This window comes from Phytophthora infestans, genomic scaffold (genome assembly GCF_000142945.1).
Source record: "Phytophthora infestans T30-4 supercont1.43 genomic scaffold, whole genome shotgun sequence".
In the NCBI taxonomy this organism is placed as follows: Eukaryota; Oomycota; class Peronosporomycetes; order Peronosporales; family Peronosporaceae; genus Phytophthora; species Phytophthora infestans.
This window is the reverse complement of record NW_003303716.1, coordinates 578,737-604,784: the sequence shown is the minus strand read 5'-3', so window position 1 is coordinate 604,784 and position 26,048 is coordinate 578,737. Positions and strand designations below refer to the sequence as shown.

Genomic DNA, 26,048 nt, shown 5'->3' with positions numbered 1-26,048 from the left:
TCCTTTGCAAAAAGGTCTCATCGTTTTAATGTTTCGATAGTCGCTTATTCCGTAATTTTCTCGTGTACGTAATTAATTTATTCAACGTGTAATGTATTTTTCGTATATATTTGTCATTTGCTGGTTTTTTTTTCTTCGTGAAGTAATACACAATAATTGAGCAAACATTACACAATGTATCCTGAAAATTCATAAACCACAAGCGAAACTTTCGATTCGAAAGCTATGGCCGACGAGGAGTCCAAGAAGGACGCTGTCGCAGTACCCGATGCGTCGCCTTCAGAGACCGCCAGCACCTCTAATTCGGTCAACAGCGAGTCAACACGCTCACACAAAATCCGCCATGAGATCAGCTTACATAGCGACACGGCTCGTCCGCTAGTGGGACTGGAGCTGCCCGTTTACGGCTCCGACATGAGTAAAGTCCTGGAAACGGTAAACGGACTGGCAAATCTGCAACAAGCGCATGAGACTAAGAGTCAATTCCTACCAGTAAAACTACGTCCTTCAGAGCCGTCATGCAAGCCTCTATTTGCAGATCTGACCAAGACGCAAATGATTTTGCTGCGAGTGAAGCGTTCCAAGCGGAAACGCGGCGAAGAAGAGAAGAAGGAAGAAACTAACGATACAGAGGCAATTAATACTGATGGCTACTGTATTAAAGCCGAAGTGGCGGGACTGATAAAGGAAAAATACGTGTGCGAAGGCATGGCCGACTTCCAGTACTTCACGGCGCGATCATTCTACCCCACGTTAAAACCAGGCAAAGACGCGCTCACAGTCGTCGCCAACACGACCGACGCAGTGGAGACAGCAGTGATGAATAGCGCAGTAGTGGAAAACGGTCCGCTGTCCATGCCGTCACTGCGACAGCGAGAGCTTCAGGACTGCTTACGACCGTACTTAGCAGTAGAGAACGAGACGCAGCTGGAGATGATCCCCGAGGTGTTCTCCAAGGTGGATTTGCCACTTAAATACGAATTCAGACAACGATCAGGCTACCAACCCACCACTACAGCGAAGAAGACGTCCAGTACCATGACGTATCTGAACTTCCACGACGACACCGCTGCACCGGTTGGACCCAAGCCTGAACGCCCTGTGGTGCGTCGGAGATCGGTCGGTGTGGACGACAACGGTGTGGATTTACGTGTAATGGAAATATTACAGGGAAAACTAGAGCAGAAACCGGTATGGCTACGCTCAAAGCTGTTCGACGGACTGGATGCAATTGAACGTCGAGCAGCTCGTCGATTGCTGCGGAAATTCTGCTACGTGTTTGTCGATGGACCTTGGAGAGGCTCATGGATCAAAATGGGGTACGATCCACGTCTTCCTGAAGAATCCGAGTCGGCGTCGCGTTACCAGGTCGTGGAGCTGAGAAATAACCGCGAGCTGGTGCACTCAAAAGTGACGCATGCGACCAGGAAACGTATCAAGAAATTCGTCGGTGCCAGCTCAGGCAACGCGAATGGAGAAGGTGGTCACGTCAAAGGTCCACGAATTGTTAAAGTCACGCAGACGTCGGCGTTGGAGAACGCACAAGCTGCTAAACGTCGTCGGAAGGAGCGATTTACTCGAGGTGAGACGCGACGCTCGTACCTTGTGGAGCCCACGATGCCCGGATCTGGTTCTTCTGTTAACGCAGTTGGCTCGCCGCCTCGAGCAAGTCCCACGTCATCGACTGTTAATTCAGGAAATGACTGGGAGTCTGAAGACGAGCAAGAGGATAAGGAGTCCGATGGAGCGCCAGATAGTGCTGACAATGCCCCGAACATGGTATCAGAAAACAGCGACAAGATCTTTGAGATCTTTGGCGTGCAATTGGCCAGTCCGAATGTCTTGTTCCAGCTTGATGAAATTGACGACGACGAGGTGCGAGAATGGACAGCTCAGTTCACAAAGCAGGCGACACCATCGCTACTTGGAGGGTGGTATCCGACGCAAATGTTCTTGCCACTACGTGAGATCATCAGGCTGCGTATTGCCGCAATGGTAGGTCGCTCGAAAGCGGAGTTAGACACGAGACGCAAGCGTCTGGATGCTTTAAAAAAACAGGCACTCAGTGACTACGCAGAGGAGCTGGCTGGTCGATCGACTAGCAAGAAATCAAACGCTGGAAACAATGAGATAAAGGCAGATAATGAAGCAGAAGAAGACGAGGAACTGGCCTTCGAGAGGTCACTGATTGAAGAACGCAACGCCGGATCGAATGTTGAGAAGCTTGCAGCTGGTATTGAAGCAGAGAAAGAAGACGAAGAGGAGGAAGACTTGGATGATGAAGAAGAAAACGACAGTGCTGGCCGCTCTCGCGTCGTCTATGAAGACGACATGGACGAAGAAGAACAGGAAGACACGGACGAACAAGTTCAATCCTAGCTGTTTATTTGTGTTGTTTAAGGAGGTGACAAACGAGACTCTGGACCGTACAAGCAGCCATGTCAATGCTTGATGGGCTTCTTCTTAAGAATCTCTTCAATGGGGTTCGATGCCGGAGCGTCTTCGTCATTGTTCACGTAAGCCATGAGGTTGAACAGCAGATCTTCTTCTGGAGAGTTCCCGTCGCTTGTTCCACCGTATTCCACAGGGATATTCTCCACTGGAATACGTTCCGACAACGCTTCAAATATCTTCTTCTTACCACGAACAATGATCACCTTCTCTCGAGTCACGTCGTCTACCATTCCTTTGACTGTGTTCCAGATCATACTGAACCACGATGGCACATTGATCACAAAGATGTAAGCACAACGCTCAGGGTAGTGCTTGCCCGACACGGAGGCAGCTTTACGAACATACTCGACCGCTTCTCCAGCAAAGTCCGAAATACCGATACCATTCACATCTAATACCGATATCCCTTTACGGTTATCGTCTTGTTCAATCACTTGCCACAAGAATTCCGTGATCATGAGGTAGTTGTGCATCAGATCGTCCAGAGTGAGACCCGCACTCTTCAGTGCCTTTAAATTGATCTTTCCCGGTTTCTCGTAGTACACTGGCTCCCCATTTTTACCGCGTTTGTGGTAGTAGTGAGGGTAGTTCTCCTTGATAATCTTGAAATGCGGACTGGGTTCTTCAAGAAGCCGATCCACACCTTCTTCGCGTCGCCACTCGGTAGTCTCATTGTAGCGTTCCAATGCCTTCACTTCATCTCCTTTTTCAGCGAGAATAAATCTCTTAAGGACTGAACCTGTGGTCTCTAAGGCAGTAACCGAGTGAGTGGTAACTACTCCGTTAGCTTGGGAAGAACTTGGACGACAAGCGCTTCCATTGGCGCTGGCTGTTTGAGCCCCAGGAACAAAGCGGTATTCAGTCACGATGAGCTTCAGTGTACCGCTAGCTGTAGGACTTGAATACTCCGTGTGGTCCACCTCTGGCTCAAAAACCGGAGGCTGGAAGAGTGACGAGAACGGGTGATCTACTTTAACTGCGACGTAGAATGCAGGAAGCATCACCAAAACCAGGACAACCAGCTCGCGACGTAGACCATCTTCCATAGTGTTGAGAGCGCCATAAAGGTGGTGAGTCAGCACTGCGTAGAACAGTGCGAAGATCGGCACAGGCACGCGACGTAGTAGGTCGGAAACACGGTAGAAAACTGCCATGCCGCGCTTGATCTTTGGAGCTGAAGGGGGTTTCTCATTCTTGGCGGCAAGTTGTCGCATTATCTTGCGAGGTGCAATGCCGGTAAGTCGCACCAATAGCTCGCCAGGTCCATTTCTCAATGGCAGCTCAAAAACGGACTCGTGTTCGTCTCCACCAGGTCCAAGAGGTTTCGCATGTGTCGCTATTTTCTGCTGCAGCAACGTACCAGGCAGTACCGCCTCCGCGCCGTTTGACAAGTGGAAGGTAATCTCCGCTACCGCCTTCTTACAATTGATATTACCGGTATTCGTCCTCCTGGCCGTGCTCTCCAGTAGTCCCAAAGGCAGTGCAATCTTCTGGCCGTAATTGTACGGAGCAATAAGCTTGTTCAGCATGGAAATCTGGTCGATTTTGGGCTTGGTCGGCCAGATAGCGAACCTCAGCTCTGTCCCTTTGCCGTCGCAGCAAATGTAGCCACCGGCAATTTTACTCGTAGGCTTTTTAAAGTTGCTGAGTCTTTTGTTGAACATCTGCGAGTGGCGGTTAGACTCCACTACCGTAATGGCCACATTACTGTCACCAAAGCACACTGGGCCGCTCTCCGTTTCGGGCGTCTCAGACATGGATAAGCTTCCCGACGCTGACAGCGCTGACGTGGATGCAAAAGACGCCAGTTTGTCGAGTTTATCTCCTTTGTCTTTCTTATTCTTCGTCACTCCGACACCCGCTGGGACTTTCGTAAAGCATACGAAAATCTCTCCAGGCACATTGCGAGGTCTGGGCCCCACGTATCCGGTAATACCGCCAGTTTTGTTGTTCCAGACCATACCGCGCTGGTTTATGAGTACTAATGGCTCTCCGTAGAGCACAGTATCCCCTTGAGAGCGTTGATCAGTCGGGTGTAGCACCTGGAATTCGTCCTCTGTGAAGAGCTGCTGGAGCTTGGGGCCAAGTGGCGGCACGCAGCTCAAGATCCCGTGACGTCCGTTCTTCTCGTAGTATCCAATGCCCAGCTCTGATGCAGCAGACCCATTGCCCTCTACGTAGGCGGAGCGAGTCGCAAGCCGCACCTTTTGGCCGTACCGCAGCACGTGGGCGTCCATGACGTCGCTCGACTAAGCTAATACTCGAAATGAAGGGGAGCTTTCAGGGCGGTTTCGCACAAGGATCGGATTGGCTTAAAATGATTTTGACGTATCAGACGAAAAAGCACTTGAAGTTGGAAACGCTTACGATTGGACGAAATTCAGCAAAAGCCAGCAAGTACGTGGCGCCGTTCATGCTGTCGTGCACCTGATACTTTGATCACTCCACAGTAATCTGCAATGAACCTTAAGCGCCATAATGCTGTTGTAAAATCGACTTAACTCCGAGCTAACCAGCTTTGGCTGATTTGCAACCCGTATTCTATTGGGGTTATCGATAGGAGAGAAGATCAGGTCTCTCCAAATTTAAAGACGCGTGCAGCCGTGGACAGTCTCGTCGGGACGGTCGAGTACCAGAACGTTCATGAGATCGTTGTAGAAATGCGGGAAGTACTTGCAAGCACGCGTGCAGTCCGGTTGGGAGTTGGTGTCCAGGATAATCGGACACAGACGCTCGTCACCAGTCTCCTCGTCAGCTTCCCACGACAGCATGACGTCCACGCCGTACAGCGCACGCGACTTCGTGCAACGGCCCAGACCAAGCGGAGGATATTGAGCGGTAGCGCATTCAAACAGCTTCTTAATAGTCGAGCAGATCTCGGCGTACACCATGGACCAATCCTCGCTCGGATACTCATTGTCGAACCGCTCGACGAACTCAGCGTTGTCCATGATACGAACAGCGAAGTCCGAGTTGGTAAAGTGGGTCTCAAAGTCCTGGAAATTGTCCATCGTGAACTCCTTGTTGGAAATACGAAGCCAGTACACTCCACTCAAGTAGAGCTCTAAAGGCTTCGTGGACTTGACCATCACTAGGAAGCGCAAGTCAAACTTGCGTTGGTCGATCAACAACGGACGGTGGATGTACTTGCATGCGATCTTGGATCCCGTTTCGGTCAGACGCGCGAGGTGCGCCGCATTCTGCGCGATGCACGTGTCAATGGAACGCGCCATGTTCCACGGCTTGCAGATCCAGTGGTTCGCCTCGTCATCGTCGTCTCCGTTCTCGTGAGCAGCCAGGTCGCGTCGGAGGAACTGTGCGATAAGCTCAGGGAACTCACTAGTCATGTTGTACGTCTCCGCGAGCCAGTCAGGCTGCACAACTTCATTTTGCCTATAAAAACACGATAAGAATGTAAGTGGATCTCGCTGATAAGGTGCAAGTTTGATAGTTGCGTACAGCTTGCACATTTCGTAGAGCAGATCTTTGCACGTGAGGATCTTTTTGTTCGGGAACTGGTTGATGATCTGTACGTTCCCGTTCGTCGTGTACTTGGGGAAGTCTTTGAGATGACGAGTTGACCACACAACTTGAGCCTCATCCTCATTGTCCACCAGCGTAAAGCGTGGATGAGTCAAGTTGTCGTGCACCAATTGCAAGTCTGTTAAGTGGAAACGTTAGCTAGGTTGGACGTCCATACTTAAATGTGTGACCTTACCGGAGCACACACGAAGCGGGTCTGACCCTGCCACGACAGTGGAAAGCGGGACCGATGTCGTGGTAGTCGCTGGATCTGGAAGTGTCTCCGAGTCGTGGCTGACGATGGCGTGGAACTTTCCGCGAGCGCTTGCGAGCGTGTAGTTCTGTTTGCGGCCATTAGCAATCTCCAGCAGCTGGTCCACATACGGACTGTCAGCATTACCAGGCTGGTAGAATAGCGCAGCGAGTAGTGCTGTATGCATGGCTACTTCTGCTGCATACTCGGGGAAGTAGTCACGCGACAGGAAGTCGCCGCCTTCGATAGACTGAACAGTCCAAACTAGGGAGAACGCGCACTGTGACGGACCGAAGTAGAACGGTGCCATGCGCACGTTGGGCTCGTCTCCGTGCTCAATGGCTGATCCAACCTCATCCATCACATACCAGATCGTGGAGGAGTCCTCAGGTTTCGCGCTGCCAAGACGATATGTGTTGGCGTAGCGCCACACACGGTCAGTGACAGCAGCCACGCGTTCCTCCTTGGAGAGACCAGCGGTTCCATCCAATTGCATAAGGTTCACCATGCGTTCGAGAAGCGGTGGCACAGCCTCCAGCTGCTCGCGCACCTTGTCAACAGTAAATGTCCAAGCGTGGTCTACCAAGAAAAGAGCCTCGTCCGCGTCAGGTTGCACGGGTGCCAAGTCCACGTCATCGCGCACAACGGCGTGCAAGTCTCCATCTTCATCGCGAGCAAGGAAAAAATAGTTGCCGGCATCAAACACCTCATTCCTGCGAGTCGTCGAGTCGACGTCACCAGTCAGCACTTGAATTCTATGACACTCACTTGCTACTACATTACAAATAATAGCATTAAAAGTCCCTACTTGAGTTTGTAGTACGCTACAGGCCACAGGTACTCGGGTACTTGCGCCGCCACCAGTTGCGCCTGGTGCTGCTGTAGGAATGCTTCCATCTCTTGCTCCATCGTTGCGAATGCTGCAGTTTTTCGTGGAATGGCTACATTGTGCTAGAGGCGTACTTAGACAATTTCTGTTTAGTGACATCGAACTTAGCAGTCAGAGTGATGGTCATATCGCATTTTGAGCGCTGCAATTCGGCACCCGCTAGCTCATGGACAGCGGGCGACACAGTCGAGCACGCGAGAAGAACAGTAGTGGGGGATACACGATGGACTTTACGTCCTCCTTCCACCGGTCCAAGCGTCCGCGCTCCGAAGATCCTCCCAGTGAAGAGGAGAAAGAGAGCAGCGTCTTTAAACCCAGTGCGGGCTCCAGCATGGACATTTCCTTGACGTCAGCGTCGAGCACTACGAGTCCATGGCGACTACCAGCCAATCAGACGCTTGTGGACAATCAAAAGTACCTGAACGAGCAGCTGCAACACGTCGTGGCGCTGTCATCGATGTTGGGGGCTCGCTCTTCCGGTCTGGAGAACGGTACTAGGAGATTTTTAGCCAAGGAGAAGGCAGCAGAAGACGACGTAGACAAAGTCTGTACTCTGGATCTAGCCAAAGTCTGGAGACTGCTAAGTGTAGGAATGACGCAACAGACAGAGGAGCAAATGAGGGCTGAGAGTGGAGTGAGAGAGGTCATGGACCTCGTGAGTTATCTGCTCTACGTAAGGGACCGCGAGCTGGATCGTCAGAATCGACTAAGCGAGAATTTAGGCAGAGTGGAAAAGCAATTGGAGAGGAAAAATCACATCGTGCAGACTCTGACGACGGATCTTGAGATGTTGAAGCAGAACTTTGCTCAGAAAGAAAATGCATTCAAGGCTAAGGAGAAGAGTTTATTGGCTGAAAGAAAGACGCTGCAGGTGGAGAAGAAAGCGCTGGAAGTCAACTGCGCCAGGTATGTAAGGCTACGAGTATCTAATTTGTGCTAGTGGAGCTTACGTTTTCTGCTCATACGTATAGGTTACAAGGTGTGGAGACGGCGTATAAAGCGCAACTGAGGAGAAAAGACGTCGACTATGCACGGCTCAAAAAAAGTTTACAGGATGCAGTTGCACGAGCTGCTAAGGAGAAGCGAGTATGTCTAGCTTGTCACTGTTGTTGGGCTCGTAACTAAAGGTGTCGGATGTGGTCAGGGCATGGCGATAGCAAAGACTTTGAATGGACTTCGAGAGCGAAAACAGGCTTCGACGACGAAGCAGTCCAAGGAGAGCAAGCTTACGAAGCAGATTATGGATAATTTGGAGCGTAAGAAAGCCGAGCTACTGTTAGACAACGAAGCGCTGGCAAAGAGCTACGATGCGTTGCAACACCACTTGGAATCGCTCACGTCGCAGTACAAGAAGGCTGTTCAACTCTTCCTTGCCCAGTACGCTGCGAGTCCTGCTATTGTTATTAAGCTTTCTAACTTTAACGCTGTTTGTTTTACTGTGAAGGAAAAACTTGGAGGGTGATGCTGAAGAATTGGAGAAACTGGCGAGAGCTCCTATTGACGACTTTACTCCAACACCGTTCAACATGGCTACAAAAGAAAGCATTCCGCAGTACATTTCTGCATCAATGGAGGCTTTGGACGGAAAGTTGAAGCAGCTCGAGCACGTCATTCGCAATGAACTACCATCCGCAGAAGCTCGTAGTGATCGAGAGGTGATCAAGCGATTGCGACGGAAGCTGGACGACGCACACGCCATTATCAAGGAGCAAGACCAGCTGCTTCAAGCGTCGTTATCGTCCCCTGCAGTTGACGTCCGAGTCAAGAAGAAACGGGATGGATTGACAAAGCTTGTTGTCGATAAAGTTGGTGCCAGAAGCTCGCCTAACGTGGCTTTCGAGGAAGAGATGGCGCAGGAGAAAAGCGAGCTGGCTGTGCTTCGCCAGAATCTGGAGAAGGAACGCAGACTCTTGCAAGAGCAGGCTGTCAAACTTGACAAAGACCGCTTGGAGTTTGAGGTGAGCAGCAACTAAATGAACGTAGACTCTACGGTACCGTGAAGACCTAGGTCAAATATCTGACTCAAACGCTCTTTTTCGCAGATCGGTAAACGTGATGAAATGTTCTTTACACCCGATGATGCCATGCTGTCTTCTTCTTCTACTAGTTGCTTAACACCTAAGCGACAACGTCGATCAAAGAGGTTCGACTTGGACTCACCCATTGACATGCCAGTCTCTGGTACGTGATCATTTTCATGATGCTAGTGCTTTTGCAGTTGCAGTGACCTCTTTTGTGTGTTCATCATGCAGCCACACCAGGCACAGCAGCTCTGCTTAAGAAGATCGGGATTAAAGTCCCCACGAAGAAGTGATCATTTTGAGAGAACAATTGCTTGGCAGTTCGTACAGTAAATAGTATCTACTAGATACAGCTACAAAGTGATACCTGTACTTTGAAGAACTCGATGCGATACTGTAGACTCTACCATAGAGGCTCTATTAGAGCGGCTCTCCGCGAGTCAGGTGCTGGTCGGTCCGGATAGCCTCGTGAGGTTGACGGTCAACCTACCAGTTGGTCAGTCAGCGGATGCCAAGAATTATGCTCAACGATCGTTAAGCACTCCTCACTGAGGAGTCCTCAGTGTGGCCCTCACCACGAGATCGAGGGACTTGTCTGCTATCCGGGTACAGTTACGGGAGACAGAGCGCCTCTTTCGGTGCAGTCTTCGTTGGTCGCACTGCTTGGGTCGCGTGATCGAAACTTGCGACGGCGCGATAGCAAATCTCGGTCGTGTCAAGCCGACGACCGAGCGAACTCTGATTTAGAGTCCGCGCGTCGGCAGAGTCAAGTGCCGACCGTCGCCGCGCATTTAAACTTGTAGAGCTCGTGACGGTCTCGTCAATGAGTTGCAGATCCTCAAGTCGGAAGGACCCAACGCTTTAATAGCGCGTTGATTATTGGTTACGCTGCTACATGCCATCGTCCCCTTCGTGTGGCTACAACGGTATCATAAACTGTTGGTGCTGAGAAAACTTAATCCGAATCGAGAAATGGAACACACACATGGCTTGGTCTTGCCTGGATCGAAATTGATCCTGCAGGGAACAGGTGGCAGGTGGTCACCTAGGCACGGAAAAGCCAAGCAGTCAGGAGTGCGACAGCGACGAGACGGTTTGTCCGTCTGGCCATTGGTCTTTGAGAAGCCGTTCCCAGTTCGGAACTGAGTTCCCTCAAAGACGATCGATCAGGTCCAGTCCAGGCAGAGAGCAGATCATGGCGTTCTGTGCTGGGAGGGAGGCGAGGGGCTGGCAGCGCGACGGCTGGGAGACTGAAGTTGACCCGATCGAGCAGGAGGACGCACTTTTCGGAAGTCTAGACGAAGACGAACTAGAAACAGCGGGTCCGGACGAGCTAATTACCACTTCGTTCTCGATGGAGCGCGATACGGTAGAGTTAGATTTGGTGGAGCGGCTCTCGTGGGACGCTACAAGCGAAGCCTCCAGCGACGAGGAAGAGGAGACGTCGCAGCTCATGCGGCCCACACAGCTCCCCATCCAGACTAGCACGACACCTACAGAAGAAGCGCAGTGGAATCTCATCTCGCCGTGTTCTGAGACCGCGTCGCCACGTCCTTCAATGACTGCGACATTGTCTCCATTGACACGAGTGTCGATCTCGTCTCCGGTGCGTCAGTTGAGGTTCTTTGAGCCCGAACACGAGCCTACAGACGAACAGATTAATGGAGCGATCGAGGAAGAGGACGAGGAAGAAGAAGAGGTGGCCCCCTTCGACCCCGACACTTGCTGGACCGCCGACGCCGACAGTGTATTGTCATCTCCCGTAGCTAAAGTATCAGAAAATCCGTTCCCGACGTACCATCCAACTGAGCCTGTTACAAGGACGGCAGCTGACGACGTCATCAGCGACAGTGACGAGGAGGAAGATCGACAGAGAACAACTGCCTCGCTTCGACCGAGTTTGCTTCCAAGAGTACCGTCAATCTCGCAGTGGAGGCGACAGAAAGCCCGGACATGTTCAGGTGCAGGGTCAGCCGGGATGCCGACTGCGCTGTCACTTGCTACATTCAAATCCCGTACGCGCTCATTATCCCAATCCCGGAATCAGAAGGTTGACGATGAAGACGCTGGAGACTTCTCCAGTGATGACGAGGGCTACACACCAGAGCTGCATCGTCGTCGTGCGTCCGAAACTGAACCTGTTGGTGCTAGTCAATGGCGACGAGCAAGACACTCGAGCATGAACTTTACGAATCATCGGCTAAGCATGAGTATGAGTATGCGCCCGGCGATGATGACCAAACGGTTGCAGGAGGCCAAGAGCAAGTTGAACAGCGGACTGCACCTGCTGCGATCAGGTTCGACTGCGTCTACTGCAACGAGTGAGGAGAGCTATCTGGAAAGCCCTGCCTGTGAAGAGATCAAGAGCGCTCCGGCTGGAATCTATCGCGAACCCAGTATCTTCTCCGACGCTGCAACATCCACAAGTCTCATTAGCGATGCTAGCGCATACAGCGTCGAGGCTGACACGAATAAACAGCATCCTACACGTCAGCAACAATTGCGTGCTGGGGTCTTCAAGGCTGCTGGGCTCTTCAATGCTGCGTCGACTGAGGCGGCTCGTAAACTCAAGTCACGTGGCTTCCGTGCACCACATTTAACAAGACAAAAGGCCGCTAGCGAGACAGAAGAAGAGGATTCTGAATTGTCCACGTCGTATCCTGGTGCTTCTCCTGTTCCTGTTCACGCAAAGACAAAGATATAAAGTGAATCATACGTCGATGTTTTATGTCCGCTTAGACTTCTCGTGAGCTGCTTAGTCCTCTTCGTCTTCGATTTCTTCGTCTGTATCTTCACCCTGAACAACAGTAATCTTGACCTCGTTCTCCAGGTCGCAACCAGCGTAACCATCGCAAATCACATAAAGCTGGAAAGTATGGGCGCCCAGCTCGTCCGGAGCGGCGAATTGCAGTGCCACATTGGCCCGAGCGCTGGCAAACGGCACGCGCTTGATACTCAGTAGCGTGTTCTTCTTGGCGTCACCCAGTACGACCCACCAGTTCTCGGCCTTCTTGACAGGATAGTGGCATGCGTTCACCAATCCCAATTCCTTGTCCTCGTCCTCTTCTTCGTCTTCTTCATCAGCACCTTCACGCTCCAGCTGCACCTTGACACTGACAGCCGAGCCCTGGGGCAAATTCTTACCGTCCTGCTGCACCTTCGTCTGCACTGTCACATCCGGGAAAGCGTTACAGAACTTGGCCACGGCCGACATTTTCTGCGTGTCCAAAGGCAACAACTTGCTGCGTGCATCGTCCTCCATACTCAGAATGTCCACAGGAGTCTCCACCTCCTCTTCCAGATCCATCTCACCCAATTTCTTAAGCGTATCCTTTGTGAAGAACGGGATCTGCAACAGGGGCGATTCACTGCTCCATTGGGCCTGGACAACCATCTGCGCTAGGTCCATCGCAGCCAGCGCAGGCTTCAGCCACCCATTGGAGCTGATCACATCCACCATTGCGTGTAGAAGACGCACAGCGTGACGCAAAACAAAGTCGAGATCTTGACGTAGCGCTGGGCTCAGACGGTCATGCTGCTTGCTGAAATGAGCTTGCAGCAGCACATTCGTCTTCACGTGCGGTTGCCCGTAGTCTCCTCCAGCAGCCACCGGGAACTTCAGATGCTTCGCTAGGCCCTCCAGCTTCTTGTCTTCTCCATATCGACTCGGCAGGTCGCTGAACTCGGTAGCAGACGACAAAATCGTCAGGAGCGCACGCACTTTCGAGTCCGCCTTCAGACTGCACGCGAACAGCTCGATCGTCGTGTACTTGATGTAGTAGTAGGCAGCGATCATGCCCAGATTCAGCGGCGCTAAACGCTCCTCGCCTTCATCGTCGTCCTCCTCCTCGACAACCTGGATACAGCGTGACTCTTCTAGTGCATTGACAGTAGTCTCCACCAACTCGGACAAGTGATCGGACAAATGCACATTCGTCGCGCCCTGCAAGTTGTAGTAATTCGGGTTCTTCATAAAGCGGCGGTACATGAACGTCCACGTGAGATAATCCACCGCGTCTTGCTTACTCTCGATGGTCTTCGTCACGATCTCAGCATTGATATGATCACTCAAAAAGTGTTCAAGCTGTGATTCGACAGGCAACGGATCGTACAGAAACTTGGCGTAGAATTTCTTCTTTGAAGCGTGACAGAACAACACGCACTTGACGGCAGGAGACGCCACGTGGTTGGCGAACTTAGTCATCTGGAACACGTCAGCGAGCTGGTAGTCCACATAGCGGTGCTCTCGCCCGTCGTAGAACTGCGTGCCCATAATCACCACCATGAACGCACTGCACTGAGCACTTTGCAGCTCCCACGCCATCGACTGAGGGACGATCAGTACCTGTATCTTGCCTGCAGCAAACCGGTCCAGCACATACTCACGATTCCGCGAAGACATCGTATCAGTGCAATATCCTACGCCATTCTCCAACGTGTGCAGCAAAGCCGCATCTTCCAGCGGCAGCTCGACCTTATCCTTGGCAGCGTGAGACACGAACTTCTGCGGATCATTCTCAGCCAGCGCAAAGGTAATCAAGTCAATCGCGCTAAGTTGCGCCTGTTTAGCTGAAGGAACAAACACCATCGCCGGTTTCTTCTCTGCTTGGTTCGCGATCGTATTGTACAAAGGTTTGGCCATCGCCAACATACGAGACGAGAAGTCATTAATCTCAAATCCCTGCACACGAATCTCCAGCGGTTGAGGACGAACATTCGGGTGAAAGTTATAAATCCCCTCGGACGCACTGGCGCCGAGCCACTCGCCGACATCACGAGCGTTTGCGATGGAGTTGCTCAAGGCCAAGATGCGCATACGTCCACCACGTTCACCAGCTGCTTTCTTCTTCTTGTCCATGTCAGCAGCGATGAATCGCATCCGGGACATCACGACCTCGATCGTGGGGCCATACTCGCCACCTCCCAAGAAGTGTGTCTCATCCAAAAGCAGCAGACTGATGTTCTGGATGCGCTTCCGCTGCTTCCAACGGCGAGAGAGCACGTCCCATTGGGTGGGAGTCGCAACAAGGATGTTTGCACTTGCCAGCAATCGCAAATCTGCGGTAGAATCGCCAGTGAGCTCCACAACGTTTTGCCGCCAGAAGCTTTCCTCACCAAACTTGGCCTTCCAATCTTCATACTTCTGATGGCAATTTGACTCCTTGGGAATCAAATACACGACCAGGTGCTCACCGAACTCGTCGCTCTTAGGGTCAGGCTGGCCCAGAGAAAGCAACGTCTTCATGACAGCGAGCTCTGCTAGCACGCCCTTGCCACTTCCAGGTGGAGATCCGATGAAGAGATTGCTCTCCGACTCCAGCAGGCGTGGCAACACTTGAGTTTGAATGGGGTTGAAGCGTTTGAACCGCCACGGGTTCGGTACTTTGCGTGCGTTCGTTACAGACTTAAGTAAGGACTCAGCAATCTTCTTCTTGCCACCAACAAGTTTCAATAGAATATTGTTACCGAAAAGCGGCTGGAGATCCAGCAGTTCAGTGGGAGGCGCGTTCTTCTGCGGCAAGATGAGCTTGTGGAACGACACAGGCAGCGAGCTCTCGCAATGAATCCACTTATCCGAGATGACCTTGATGTAATACAGCGGCGCCAAAGGTTCAAACAACGGCATCGTAAAGCTCAGATACGTTTCTTGCGAGGCGAAGCGGCGCTTGATCAGCAGCCATTCGTGGTGAAGAATCGTCTCGCCGTCCACATCTTCCACAAACACCCAGAAGCCCTCAGAGTTACCGTGAACATCGCGCGTGAACTCGAAATCAGGCGTCACAACCAGATCCACCTTCAGCATCGAGCGAGTAATCGGCTGGACATGAGCTGAGAGTTCAAGCTTTGGGAACTGATGAATCATCTTGTAGAGCTGCTTTCCATACTGCGGATTGTTAATGAGTTGGCCCAGGTCAGCAGGTTCCAGATCATTGTACTTTTCCCACGAAATATCCTTCTTCTCAATGCGCTTCAGGATTGTCTCAGAAATGCCCGGTGCAAACTGACGAAGAGGAGAGTGAGAGAGCCACATGCGTTTGTCCACCATCTTGCAGAAGCTAAGCATTCGCTCAGCAAGTGAAGCCCAGCCTCTGGTCAAGCAAATCTCGAACAATGCTCGGAAAATACGAGCCGCTGACTGATGAATGTGCGCCATATCTGCCAAGAGCGCAAAGCCATCCAGCTTCAGTCGCGAGATGTAAGCTTGTAGCAAAACGTTCACCTTAGCCGAGCCGCTTCCGGCAGCTACACTACCAGGAGCTGTGGACACCAGCGACTCCTTCACGGGCACAGGGACACGCTCCAATAGCTTGACAAGTTCCAGTTTCTCCTCTGACCGAATAATGACATACTTGAACTCATTCGAAAGTGAGAAGAGCCGCAAAATCTCGATATCGGACATGTGAGGCTTCAGATACTCGTTGTACGTACTGATGGAGTCGTGCGCAATGTAGTAATGACTGGCCACACGACCAAGAGCAGTCACTTGGAACAATCCCGAACGTCTTTCATACTTGATCAGGTTGTGTTTCGCGAGCAATGTAGCAGCTGAGTGCACCAAGTCTGTGCGATACTGGAGCAGTGTGGGATCTGCCTTGCGGTCAGCGATTGAGATACCGTAAAGCGTCGGATTACGCAGCATGCGGATGAATAAATACGTATAGCCTAGCCACGTCGCTGCTTGTGCCACATTCTGCACGCTACCCACCACAATTTCAGCGTTCAAGTTGTCCGCCAGTCTACTCATCATTTGCGATTCAACAGGCAGCTGCTGGTTCATCAACGACAAGTAATAGGTCAACTGCGAGTGCTGCGTGATAATGATGCCCTCACCCTGCGTGTCGAACTGCACACGACCGGCACGACCCAGCATCTGCAAGATATCCAACGGACTTAGTTCACACCAGTCTCCCTTCTCAGCGTTGTAGATTTGCGTGCCCTTGATAATCACCGTGTGTGCGGGCAGATTAACACCCCACGCCAGCGTCGAGGTACTGACTAACACCTTCAAATGACCGTCAGCGAACGCGTTTTCCACTAGTGTACGGTCCTGTCGCTTCATACCAGCATGATGGATACCGAAACCGTACGGAAGGAGGTCCTTCAAATCATCATTGCGTTCAATCTTCTCAGCTTCTTGCAAGAGGACCTCGCTAGAAGCTGAGTTCGGCTTGATTAGACGAGCAAGTGTGTCGTTCTCCACGAACAAGTCCCGTAACGCTTGAGCTGTGGACGCAGTCTCCTTTCGAGAATGCACGAAAATTAGTACTTGATTGTCCAGCTCTGCCTGCTCCATCACCTTTTCGTAGCAAATTTCGTTCATCAACGCGAAGCGCTTGACTGCCTTCTTCTCCATAATGCCAATGTACTGCTGTTGCAAAGGCACAGGGCGATAACTGGAATCGAAGTAGAACAATCCCTGAGCAGGGTCTACGCGAAGGAAGGCAGCAACATCCTCGTAGTTTGGCAGCGTAGCCGAAAGACCCACGAGACGTACCATCTGTTGCGTGGCTTCCACATTCCGGATCGTTCGAGCAACCAGCGCCTCCAGTACCGGTCCTCTAGTGTCGTGAAGCAAGTGAATTTCATCAATAATCACCAGACGCACGAGCTGGGTGTACGTACGATCGTCCCCAGACTTTCGCGTGATGATATCCCACTTCTCGGGCGTCGTGACGATGATCTGGGTGTTGAACAATTGCTCTCGTGAGAGATTCTGATCACCTGAAAGCTCTCTCACTTGGATACCATAGGCGCTGGAGAGTCTGGCGGAAAGATTTAGCACCACTTCTTGCACCAGAGCTTTCATCGGAGCCACATACACAATCTTGAACGAGTTAAGATCAATTTCGCCAGTCTCTGGATCACGAGCCTTCATGACTTCATGCAGAATCGTCAGCATAGCAACATTTGTCTTACCAGCACCTGTAGGAGCGCAGAGAAGTAAGTTCTCGCTCGTTTTAAAGGCTGCGGGGAACATCTTAGACTGCACGCGGTTTAGCGACTCCATGCCCTTGAATGCGCCCTGAGCCCACTTTGGGAGCGTCGAGATCTTGATTCGCGCCTTCTCTTCAGCCGCAGCTATCTTCGTACGAACAGCAGGAACGTGGACTTCTTCGTATCCCTTCTTCTGTGCACGCCACGTACCTTCCGGGAGGCGACATTCACGGTTGCTCATTAGGTGTCCACCCTCCTGGAAGGCGAGTGACTCCACATCCACGTAGTGCTGCGGTTTCTTCTTTGGCGCAGCTTCTGCCTCTTTCTTCATGGCATCACGGCTAACGTCTTCCATGTCAACATCATCGTCCGAGTCATCACCACGAGTCTGGGTGCGCTGTCCACCAGATTTTTGCTGCAATTTGCGCAACTTGTTCGCTTCGGCACGAGACGTCGTCTCCATAGCGCCGATACGATCCTGCATCCACGAGTCAGCCGACGCTGTCGTGCGCAGCTGCTCCAAGATCGTCTTTCCTTCACCGTCATTCAGCGTCTCGTCAGCAACCATCTCCTCCTCGATGTTGCGTCGCTCTTCGTCGTTCTGGGCTTGCTTTAATCTCGTGCAATAAAGCACCTTGGCTTTGTTCTCCAGCAGTAGCTTAATGAAATCAAACTTGTCGTAGTCTAGGAGCAACACCAGTCTGTTTTCACAAGCACTGAGATCACTGCCCGCTTCCTTGAGGATACTCAGCACGTCTTCCGCCAGCTTGGCACTAACCTCAGCGTCCTTGTAAAACTTTGACAACTCACGCTGAAGCCAGAAAGCATCGATAGCATGCACATCTAGTCTGTACTTTGCATCTCCGCCGTCTTCGTCGTCGTATCCGTCCTTCATCTTCATGGCTTCGCGTCCAGCAGCAGTGATCTCCTCCTCCTCGTCGTCGTCTTCGTCGTCTCTCACCTCATCCAGATCAGACTCCTCCTCTTCATCTTCTTCGTCAAAGACTACAGCGACGCCCATCTCCTTATCCACTTCTTCATCACTCTCCGCGGCTGTAGCGTGTTCTCCTTCTTCTTCTCCAGCCTTCTTCTCGCCGTTCTCTAGGAAAAAGTCCGTGATTCTCTTTCCGGCAGCCACCAACTGACTGAAAGTGTGTGTCGGGATGGTCTTCAGCAGCTTCTGTACTTCTTTGAGCTTCTCATCGTCCCTGTAGTTGTCATTCTTCAAGATGGCCAGCACTTCTTCCGCTGCGCCAGCCAAGATCTCGCCAGGCTGGGCTCCAAGTTGCTGGGCTACGACGCCCAAGATCTGCTCGTAGGCCTCCTGGCTCGCGGGATTCTTAGGTCTGTAAGCGGCCGACTCGAAGGCTGAACTTTCTTTTAGAATATTACTCTTGGCGGTGGCCAGGCCGCCTGTCGCCGTGAAGAGCACGCCGCCTCCTCCGTCGTCCGCGTCTCCGCGCCGCTTCTTCTTCTTGTGCTTGGATTCTGCGTCCTTGTCTCCCCCATGGCGCTTGCGGCTGCTCTGAGGCGTGGCCTTCTGCGCCCGGTCGCCCATTCGGTAGGTGATCTTGCCAGCCAGCGACTCCACCTCGCCCGTGGGCTCATCGGGCCGTCTACGCGACTCACTGTCCGCCTGGAGCACCAGGTTGGAGTTCTGCTGGTACGCATACTGCCTCGAACGAGCAACCTCCTCCGCCATGGCTAGCAAGAATGCGGAATGCGGGCAAGAGTGAAGGTCTCGTCGGCTCCAGCTTCAGCCAAACGTTTTGATTTTAGCGAAGGTGTTAAGCTTACTGAGATCAAATGATGCGACTAGTATTTGGGTGGCCACAGTAATCCTCAGACTAAAACCGGTTGTACACCGATACTTGACAGGTTATAAGACGGTATGCTAAAGATTGGGTTTGGATAGTCATTCGTCGATTGACCGTGGGGAGAGCAATGCCGAACATCCAGGTGACGAGCAACGTATCTTCCGTCGGTGTGGACAAGGTTAAAGTCATGGTAGCGATCTCTAAATCACTGGCGACTGCTATGGACAAGTCAGAACAAGTCGTGATGGTGCATCTGAACCTGGACACACCTATGTTGTTCCAGGCCTCGGACGATGTGAGTCTCCCTTGCACTGTTTGGAGCTAGCCGTATGGACTTATTGATGTTTTCATCGTTGTTGCTACAGCCGTGTGCCATGATCCACCTAAGAAGCATCGGCAAGGTGGACGCTCAGCATAATTCCACGGTATGCAGCTGCACAGAGTATTGTACTGTCTTTTGAGAGACTTGGACTGATTGAACTTGGCTGCTGGCGCTTTATTGCTGTTGCAGACAGCGTCCATGCTGACGGAGACTGTAAGCCAGGAGCTGAATATCCCCAAGGACCGCATCTTCATGAACATTGACGACGTGTTGCGCTCGAACTGGGCTAAGGGTGGTGTGCTCATTCCTGAGCCCAAGCAGTAAGCTGTAATATACTATCCAGATACTGGCAAGTATTTGCGAGACCTCTAGGAAGGTCAGCATTTCTTGCATCAACGCAATCTGCATGTCTTAGTACTACGTAATACATGTATTTAGCATGGCGCTGATCAATTCAGTTGTATCTACCCCTACTATAATAGTATCATGAGTCCCATGGTCCAACTTGGACTCATGGATTGCTCGGTTCAGACTTCCTTTGTGGTGAATACGTCATCCGTCCCGGTATACCAGTATATTAAACGTATCTTTTCAACGAAGCGTAGCGAAAGACATCATGCCGTTCGTCCACGTGACAAGCAATGTACCCAAGACCGATGTAGATGTCCCCAAGGCGCTGCGTGCGCTTTCTAACGCCTTGTCGGACGCTCTGGGGAAGCCTGAGGCCTACGTGATGGTGCAGCTGGACCTGGATATGCCTATGATCTTCCAGGCTTCCGACGCTGTACGTTTCTCTTTAAATGTCCCCTCGTATGTTACTAATGGTTTCCCCCTCACGTTTGTGTAGCCGTGCGCCTTCATTCACATTCGCAGTATTGGCCGTATCGGACCCGACCTCAACCCCAAGACAGCTGCATCTCTGACCGCCACGGCGGCTAAAGCGCTCAAACTCCCTTCGGACCGAGTCTTCCTCAACCTGGACGACCTGGACGCTACCAACTGGGGCATGGCTGGTAACATTCTCGGTTAAACAGTGAGCCTCCAATCCTGGTTAGTGAAGGTGAGCCAGCTAACCAAAATAGTAGTACTGTTTAGACCATGTACTCCGAGTATTATTCTTGTTTTGGGTTCCCACTGTAACGGGGTACGTAGCCCTAAGGGCTGGGTGCTTAAGTTAGGTTTAGGTGTAAAGAGCGCTGTGATTAGCTGTCGCCAGCTCAGGGGTAGGTTAATGTTACTACTTCGGGACAACTTGAGAACTTGCAAAAGAGCTGAGTATCCGGGTTCTAGTTGGGCAGAGGATGGCTGGCAGCATTTTGCATTTTGCAGACACCGTGCTTTTGACGATGCCAAGCCAGCCCCAAGTTTTTGCTCTTGCTGCTCATACCGTAGCTGCTAGTGCCGCTCTCGTGTGTGGCTTGATGTTCCACAGGGATGCCCCTGTGAACGTATTTACGTTTGAGTGTGCTGCATTGTTTTTTGCGCTGCTAAAGCGGTCCGCGTAGGTGTCAAAACGCAGCGTCATCAGATCCCGCACCATGCTATCGGTCCAGTCAAGTATAGCCGAAGGCTTCTTGCCACTTGAAGCTGGCAGCTTCTTGGATTTATTCCCCTTCCTACGCTTGGGGATGGGTCCTCCGCGGTCGACCGCAGAAGGACTCGACCCCGCGGTGCCACCCAAAGAGCCCGAGAGGTTGGCATCCGCTTGAGGGGGTAGCGTGGCGCTGGCCGCTAATGGCGCGGGGTAGCTGACGATGTCATGGATCCCTGCGGACCCGCTCACCGGACGCGTAGAGGGCATGGTGTACTTGAGCGCGCGAAGTCTAAAGTGAACACTGCCAGCGGTTCTACAAGCGACGACAACCACTGAAAACAAGACAGCGTCTTGTTCTGATACCTACCTCTAGCGAGAACCAGCACCAGCCAGCCCTAAGTGTACAGTCGTGCACCTCGTTTTCGGCCCCGGTATGGCTTAATAACCTGCACAATCTAATGATTGGGCCACATGCATTGCGCAAATGAGTTGCCCATCTCCTTTGGACCAAATAACCTCAAGGAGGGATGAAACGCCGCACTTCCGCCACCATGTATCAGCTCAATCACTTCACCATACAACAGCTCATTATAAATTTTGTCGCAAAAGGCCATGGCACGTCGCCCGTCCGCCTATTCTACGTTGAATCTCGCCAATAAGCAAACATTGTGCAGGAAGGCAGCCACAGAGCCATCATGGACACTGTCTCTGTTTACAAAGGCGAGACGTATACCCCCGTCAATATTTATACAGCGATGAAGTGGTGCTCAGAAGGTTGGCAAGACGTATCGACAATGACCATACGAAACTGTTGGAATCACACTGGTATTGTGTCGAAGATGGATTTATGATTTGTACTTAATTAAGGTAATACAAAGTAGTACATTTGGATTCCATCTGCTCCTCTATAAATATTCGCAGCTCGTATACTCTATATGGTCCACCCCGCCGAATACGAGGTGCACGACTGTACATCTAGTTACATGAAGTGTGACACGTCATACTTCGGGATATTTGGTACAAGGTACCAAGGTCGTCCAAGCCAACCATCTAAAGGTGACTTATAGTTTGTATTAGCTCAAGCTTAACCTACCTATAAATATACTCAGTATACAATCTACCTTAGAATTGGTCACTTCGCTCCCTTTCGGCAAAAGGGGACCTGTGAGCTGCCGTTCACTGAGAGTTTGTAAGCTCTTGGAAGCCAACTTCCTCTAGCGCAAGGTGCTGTGTGACTCCGTCACACTTAATAGCACTTGTAGTCAATCCACGCCACCGCGGGTAGACTACCTGAGCCTCTCTGAAGTTCGTTGCCATGGGTAGGAACGACTTCTCCCATCTGAACGACTCACAGTTCGAGTCAGTTCGGAAGATTGGCAGGCATCTCCGGAATGGAGGCCCTGCAGAGCCTGGTGGTGTCAACACCGGCCGAGCAGCTCGAGCGCGTTGACGCTTACGAGCAGGGGCTCATCGCGCATGTGCGGGAGAACCTGCAGGCTCCGGCGGCGGAAGCTAATCCGCCACACATAAAGCCAATACGGCTGAAGGTTAAGCCGTGCGAAGGGAAGGAAGGTGAGAGCCTTCACTTCTGGGTCCGAGGGGTAGAGCTTGCGATGGACACGGCTCTGATCTCGACCGAGCAACTTCGTGTTGCTTTTGCACTCTCCAACCTTAGCGGTCGTGCTAAGAGCTGGGTGTACACGTAGTGAGAGACAACATCCCCTGGATATTTCACATCCTGGGCTCAGCTGTGCGAGCAGCTCCAAGTCGCGTTCCTCCCGGCGAACTACGAGTACCGCCAGCGCTCGCGCTTCCTCTCGTGCAAAAAATCTAGGCGTGAGCTGCACGAGTACGTCCAAGAGATACGGGAGCTCACGGCGTCCCTAGTGGGAAACCCACTCAACGAACACATCAAGATGACTGTGTTCATGGATGGCCTTCGAGCGGGCCCAGCGCGCACTCAGCTGTTCCGGGTGCAGCCAAGCACCCTTGAAGCAGCGATTCAAATGGCTCTTCAGGAAGAATACAGCCATCGCCAGGCGCGTACACTGACCTCAGCATGGCCTGGGAGTTCTTTGTCGAATTCCGGTCGAGCGAGCCCCAACGGACCAGTTCCCATGGATTTGGGGTCCGCCGAGCAGCGCGACACCCGCTGCTTCGGCTGCAGGACGATGGGCCACTTCAAGCGCGACTGCCCCGCGGAAAGACTCGCAGACGGACTTTCCCCAAGCCCGTCCTCAAGGGCCGCTGGCAGAAGCTAGGATCCCGAGGACAGGGGAACACCGAAAACCAGTAGGGGCGGGGCGCGCTACTGGGAAGAACTAAGTCTTTGTGAAGGGTGCGCGGGTGGCGCGTGCCACGGGGACTTAGCCCTGAGAGTCTTCGCACTCTCGAATCGGCGAAGAGCAGCGGCGGGTTGCTCGTAGTACACGGATGTGTACGGGGATACGAGCGCCCCTTTAGAATCTAAATCGATTTTACGCGTCAAAGAATTTCGCACGCTGCCAGACGGTTGCTTGTAATAGCAACAAGTTGTCCGATGCTTTGAGAGAAAGCAAGGGCAACGGGGCGGTGTCAGTGTGACTGGCCGACGGGAAGGTCGTCACTGTCCCCAACGTCCAAGTGGATCTGGCCGTCAAATTTTAAAGACTTTGACAGCCTCGAACAGTTCACTGTTCTCGACATGGATCCCTAAGATATGATCCTGGGCATGCCCTGGCTTGAGAAGCACGAGCCCTGAATCGACTGGCGAGGCAAGGCAATCGGTGCCAGCCGCCTTGCGAAGTCCGACAGAGCATTGGTGAGTCATGTTCCCACCTCTGTCAGGACCTGGTGCACCCGCTAGGGTTGCCATGGTACCGAAGCATCCAGCAGATGCTTGGGAGTCGTCGACGTATATGACGGCTCCGAGGACGCTTCGATGGTGGCGGCGCTGGCCAAGTGGGTAACTTAGGTTCACAAGCGGGTAACATAGTTCCGCAGACAGCTGCAGCTGTCACGAACGCTGGCAATAGCGTGTTCAAGGTGGGTAACATAGCTCCACACGCGGTCGCCCAGACCTTAACTGAAGAGGAAGGCGTCGGACACGCTTTCGGTGTGAGTAACACAGTACCACACGAGGCCACGAGTGCCTCGGATGTCGGCGCTCCGACATTCCCTGACATGAGTAAAAAAGTTACACGTTACGGTCGCCGTCAACGACGACGCCGCCACCGCCGAAAGTCGGATCTGAACTTCGTTCAGATCGACGTCGCTTCAAGCGACTCGGTGTTCAGGGGCCGGGCTCATCCGACAAGGCCTGTGGAAGAGTGTTATCAGATCTTCGATGGTGAGACCGGTTTACCCGTGAAGGCATCTGGTGTCCACTTGGAACCGTTGCCAGAGGTTGCAGAGATACTGAACCTCGAGGAAATGACGGTCGAGTCTTTTCTGGCCAACCTCAAGGCTAAAACGATTGCCGAGATGGTGCTCATAAGACCTGAGACCACTCGGGAGGAGCGGAACTCATCCTCTGTCTTGAACGAGGACGTCCTGAAAGACTTGAACAAGCAGCGTCAGACGCGCTTGGGCTCCGAGATCCTTAAGAACCTCAAGTATCCGGTGTATCCTTTGGTGACGGAGTATGCGGACGTGTTGAGCAAACACCCACCGACCCAACTCCCACCAGATCGAGGCGTACGGCATGAGATCGATCTCGTGCCTGGCACAAAGTACTGTGTCACGAGGCAATGGTCTCTTCCGCACGAACAGTGCGAGGTCATTGATGCCTTCTTCGCTGCAAAAGCGACGGCAGGCATGGTGTGGAAGTCGAAGTCCCCGCACTTGACGCCAACTTTCTGCGCTCGGAAGCCAAATGGAAAGTGACGTCTAGTTCATGCTTATAACAAGCTGAACAACGCGACGGTGCTGGCCCAAACACCAATCCCACGAAAGGATGTGATGCTAAACAACATGGCCAGAAGCGTACTGTACAGTGCGCTGGATTTGGTAGACGGATACTACCAGATCCTGATGCGCGAGAGCGACATCCCGCTCACCGCCGTGAGCACTCCAAGCGGCATGCTTTGGGAGTGGCTCGTCATGCCGCAGGGCTAGTCCAACGCCCTAGCGAGATTCAATCGCCTGGTGACGCAATTGTTTAGACCACTGCGCGCCTTTGTACTGACGTACTTCGACGACATATTCGTCCATAGCCGGGCCGATGGAGGCAAGACGGCCATGGAGGTGCATCTAGGACACCTCCGTCGAGTGTTGGACGTGATACGAGCGAACCAGCCCTACGCCAACATCGACAAGTGCGTCTTCGCGTCACTAGAGATTAAGGTTCTCGGTTGCTTCGTAAGCAACGTGGGCGTTCGGTCTAACCCAGAAAAGGTCAGGGCCATAGCAGCATGGCCAACGCCCCGATCCCAGAAGGATCTTCGAAAGTGGTTGGGCTTGGCTAACTACCTTCACAAGTCCAGCGCAAGGTACGCGGGATTCGCCAAGCCCTCGTCGGGTCTCCTTCAGAAGGACGTCGACTGGCTCTGGGAGCAAGAGCACCAGGATGTCTTTGACAACATCAAGGACAGTCTCCAAGAGGCCCCTGTACTGGCCCTGCCGGAGGAGACGAAGCCGTTTAGCGTCGTCTGCGATGCCTCTGTTTATGCCATCGGGTGTGCGCTGCTGCAGGCCGACACGGCTGGACATGAACGAGTCGTCTCGTTCCAGTCCAGGCAGTTCAAAGCCGCCGAGCGGAACTACCCTGTCCACGACAAGGATCTCCTGGTAATGAAATATGCCCTTGTGAAGTTTCGTGTTCATCTTCTGGGCTCAAGGCCCTTCGTACTCTACACATACCACGCATCCTTGAGGGCGGCGACGAATTCATTTCGCCTCTCCCAACGGATGGTGAGGTGGCTGTCCTTCTTCGCGGAGTACAACTTCCGCGTTGAGTACAAGCCGGGCAAGCTCAACGTGCTTGCGGACGCCCTCTCTCGGCGTCCACACTACGGGTGCACCCACATCACACGGGTGACAACGGATCTTTGTCATCGGATCCGCGGGGACGATGAGGCTGTAGCGCCTATCGTCTCGCTCCTAGCGGCAGGAGCGAACGCAAGGTCCGACTAGCTTTCGTCGCGACAGCGTTCCCGGCTCCACCGATATGAGCTGGAGGATGACCTCCTCTATTACCGGGTGGAGCCAAGTGAACATCCACGGGTGGTCGTACCCAACGACGAGAATCTGAAGCTCGACGTTCTCGCGGAGGCGCACGACGCGCCTTCCAGCGGACACTTGGGTCGGGAGAAGACTTGTCTG

General features: G+C 52.5%; 8 protein-coding genes across 8 annotated transcripts; 5 read left to right on the top strand and 3 right to left on the bottom strand.

Moving 5' to 3' along the window:
• Window positions 1-414: 414 nt before the first annotated feature.
• PITG_16212 (uncharacterized protein) lies at window positions 415-2,240 on the top strand (the record flags this gene model as incomplete). Its single annotated transcript, XM_002897576.1, has 4 exons — window positions 415-1,736; window positions 1,794-2,089; window positions 2,156-2,180; window positions 2,231-2,240. The coding sequence occupies 4 exons, from the start codon at window positions 415-417 to the stop codon at window positions 2,238-2,240; spliced, it is 1,653 nt and encodes a 550-aa protein (XP_002897622.1).
• A 201-nt stretch (window positions 2,241-2,441) lies between these two features.
• Window positions 2,442-4,691, bottom strand: PITG_16211 (uncharacterized protein; the record flags this gene model as incomplete). Its single annotated transcript, XM_002897575.1, has 1 exon — window positions 2,442-4,691. One exon carries the CDS (start codon window positions 4,689-4,691, stop codon window positions 2,442-2,444), a length of 2,250 nt encoding a protein of 749 aa, XP_002897621.1.
• Window positions 4,692-5,039: 348 nt separating this feature from the next.
• On the bottom strand, window positions 5,040-7,150 carry PITG_16210 (ubulin-tyrosine ligase-like protein; the record flags this gene model as incomplete). Its single annotated transcript, XM_002897574.1, has 4 exons — window positions 5,040-5,847; window positions 5,914-6,115; window positions 6,173-6,942; window positions 7,038-7,150. The coding sequence occupies 4 exons, from the start codon at window positions 7,136-7,138 to the stop codon at window positions 5,040-5,042; spliced, it is 1,881 nt and encodes a 626-aa protein (XP_002897620.1).
• A 191-nt stretch (window positions 7,151-7,341) lies between these two features.
• On the top strand, window positions 7,342-9,091 carry PITG_16209 (uncharacterized protein; the record flags this gene model as incomplete). Its single annotated transcript, XM_002897573.1, has 6 exons — window positions 7,342-7,399; window positions 7,472-8,024; window positions 8,090-8,204; window positions 8,263-8,495; window positions 8,563-8,872; window positions 8,960-9,091. 6 exons carry the CDS (start codon window positions 7,342-7,344, stop codon window positions 9,089-9,091), a joined length of 1,401 nt encoding a protein of 466 aa, XP_002897619.1.
• Window positions 9,092-10,285: 1,194 nt separating this feature from the next.
• Window positions 10,286-11,464, top strand: PITG_16208 (uncharacterized protein; the record flags this gene model as incomplete). Its single annotated transcript, XM_002897572.1, has 2 exons — window positions 10,286-11,259; window positions 11,391-11,464. The coding sequence occupies 2 exons, from the start codon at window positions 10,335-10,337 to the stop codon at window positions 11,462-11,464; spliced, it is 999 nt and encodes a 332-aa protein (XP_002897618.1).
• Window positions 11,465-11,894: 430 nt separating this feature from the next.
• PITG_16207 (pre-mRNA-splicing helicase BRR2, putative) lies at window positions 11,895-18,776 on the bottom strand (the record flags this gene model as incomplete). Its single annotated transcript, XM_002897571.1, has 1 exon — window positions 11,895-18,776. One exon carries the CDS (start codon window positions 18,774-18,776, stop codon window positions 11,895-11,897), a length of 6,882 nt encoding a protein of 2,293 aa, XP_002897617.1.
• Window positions 18,777-19,009: 233 nt separating this feature from the next.
• Window positions 19,010-19,660, top strand: PITG_16206 (uncharacterized protein; the record flags this gene model as incomplete). The annotated part of the gene is made up of 3 exons (XM_002897570.1): window positions 19,010-19,186; window positions 19,257-19,316; window positions 19,403-19,660. 3 exons carry the CDS (start codon window positions 19,019-19,021, stop codon window positions 19,535-19,537), a joined length of 363 nt encoding a protein of 120 aa, XP_002897616.1.
• A 167-nt stretch (window positions 19,661-19,827) lies between these two features.
• On the top strand, window positions 19,828-20,316 carry PITG_16205 (uncharacterized protein; the record flags this gene model as incomplete). Its single annotated transcript, XM_002897569.1, has 2 exons — window positions 19,828-19,997; window positions 20,061-20,316. The coding sequence occupies 2 exons, from the start codon at window positions 19,830-19,832 to the stop codon at window positions 20,241-20,243; spliced, it is 351 nt and encodes a 116-aa protein (XP_002897615.1).
• Between the last annotated feature and the right edge of the window lie 5,732 nt (window positions 20,317-26,048).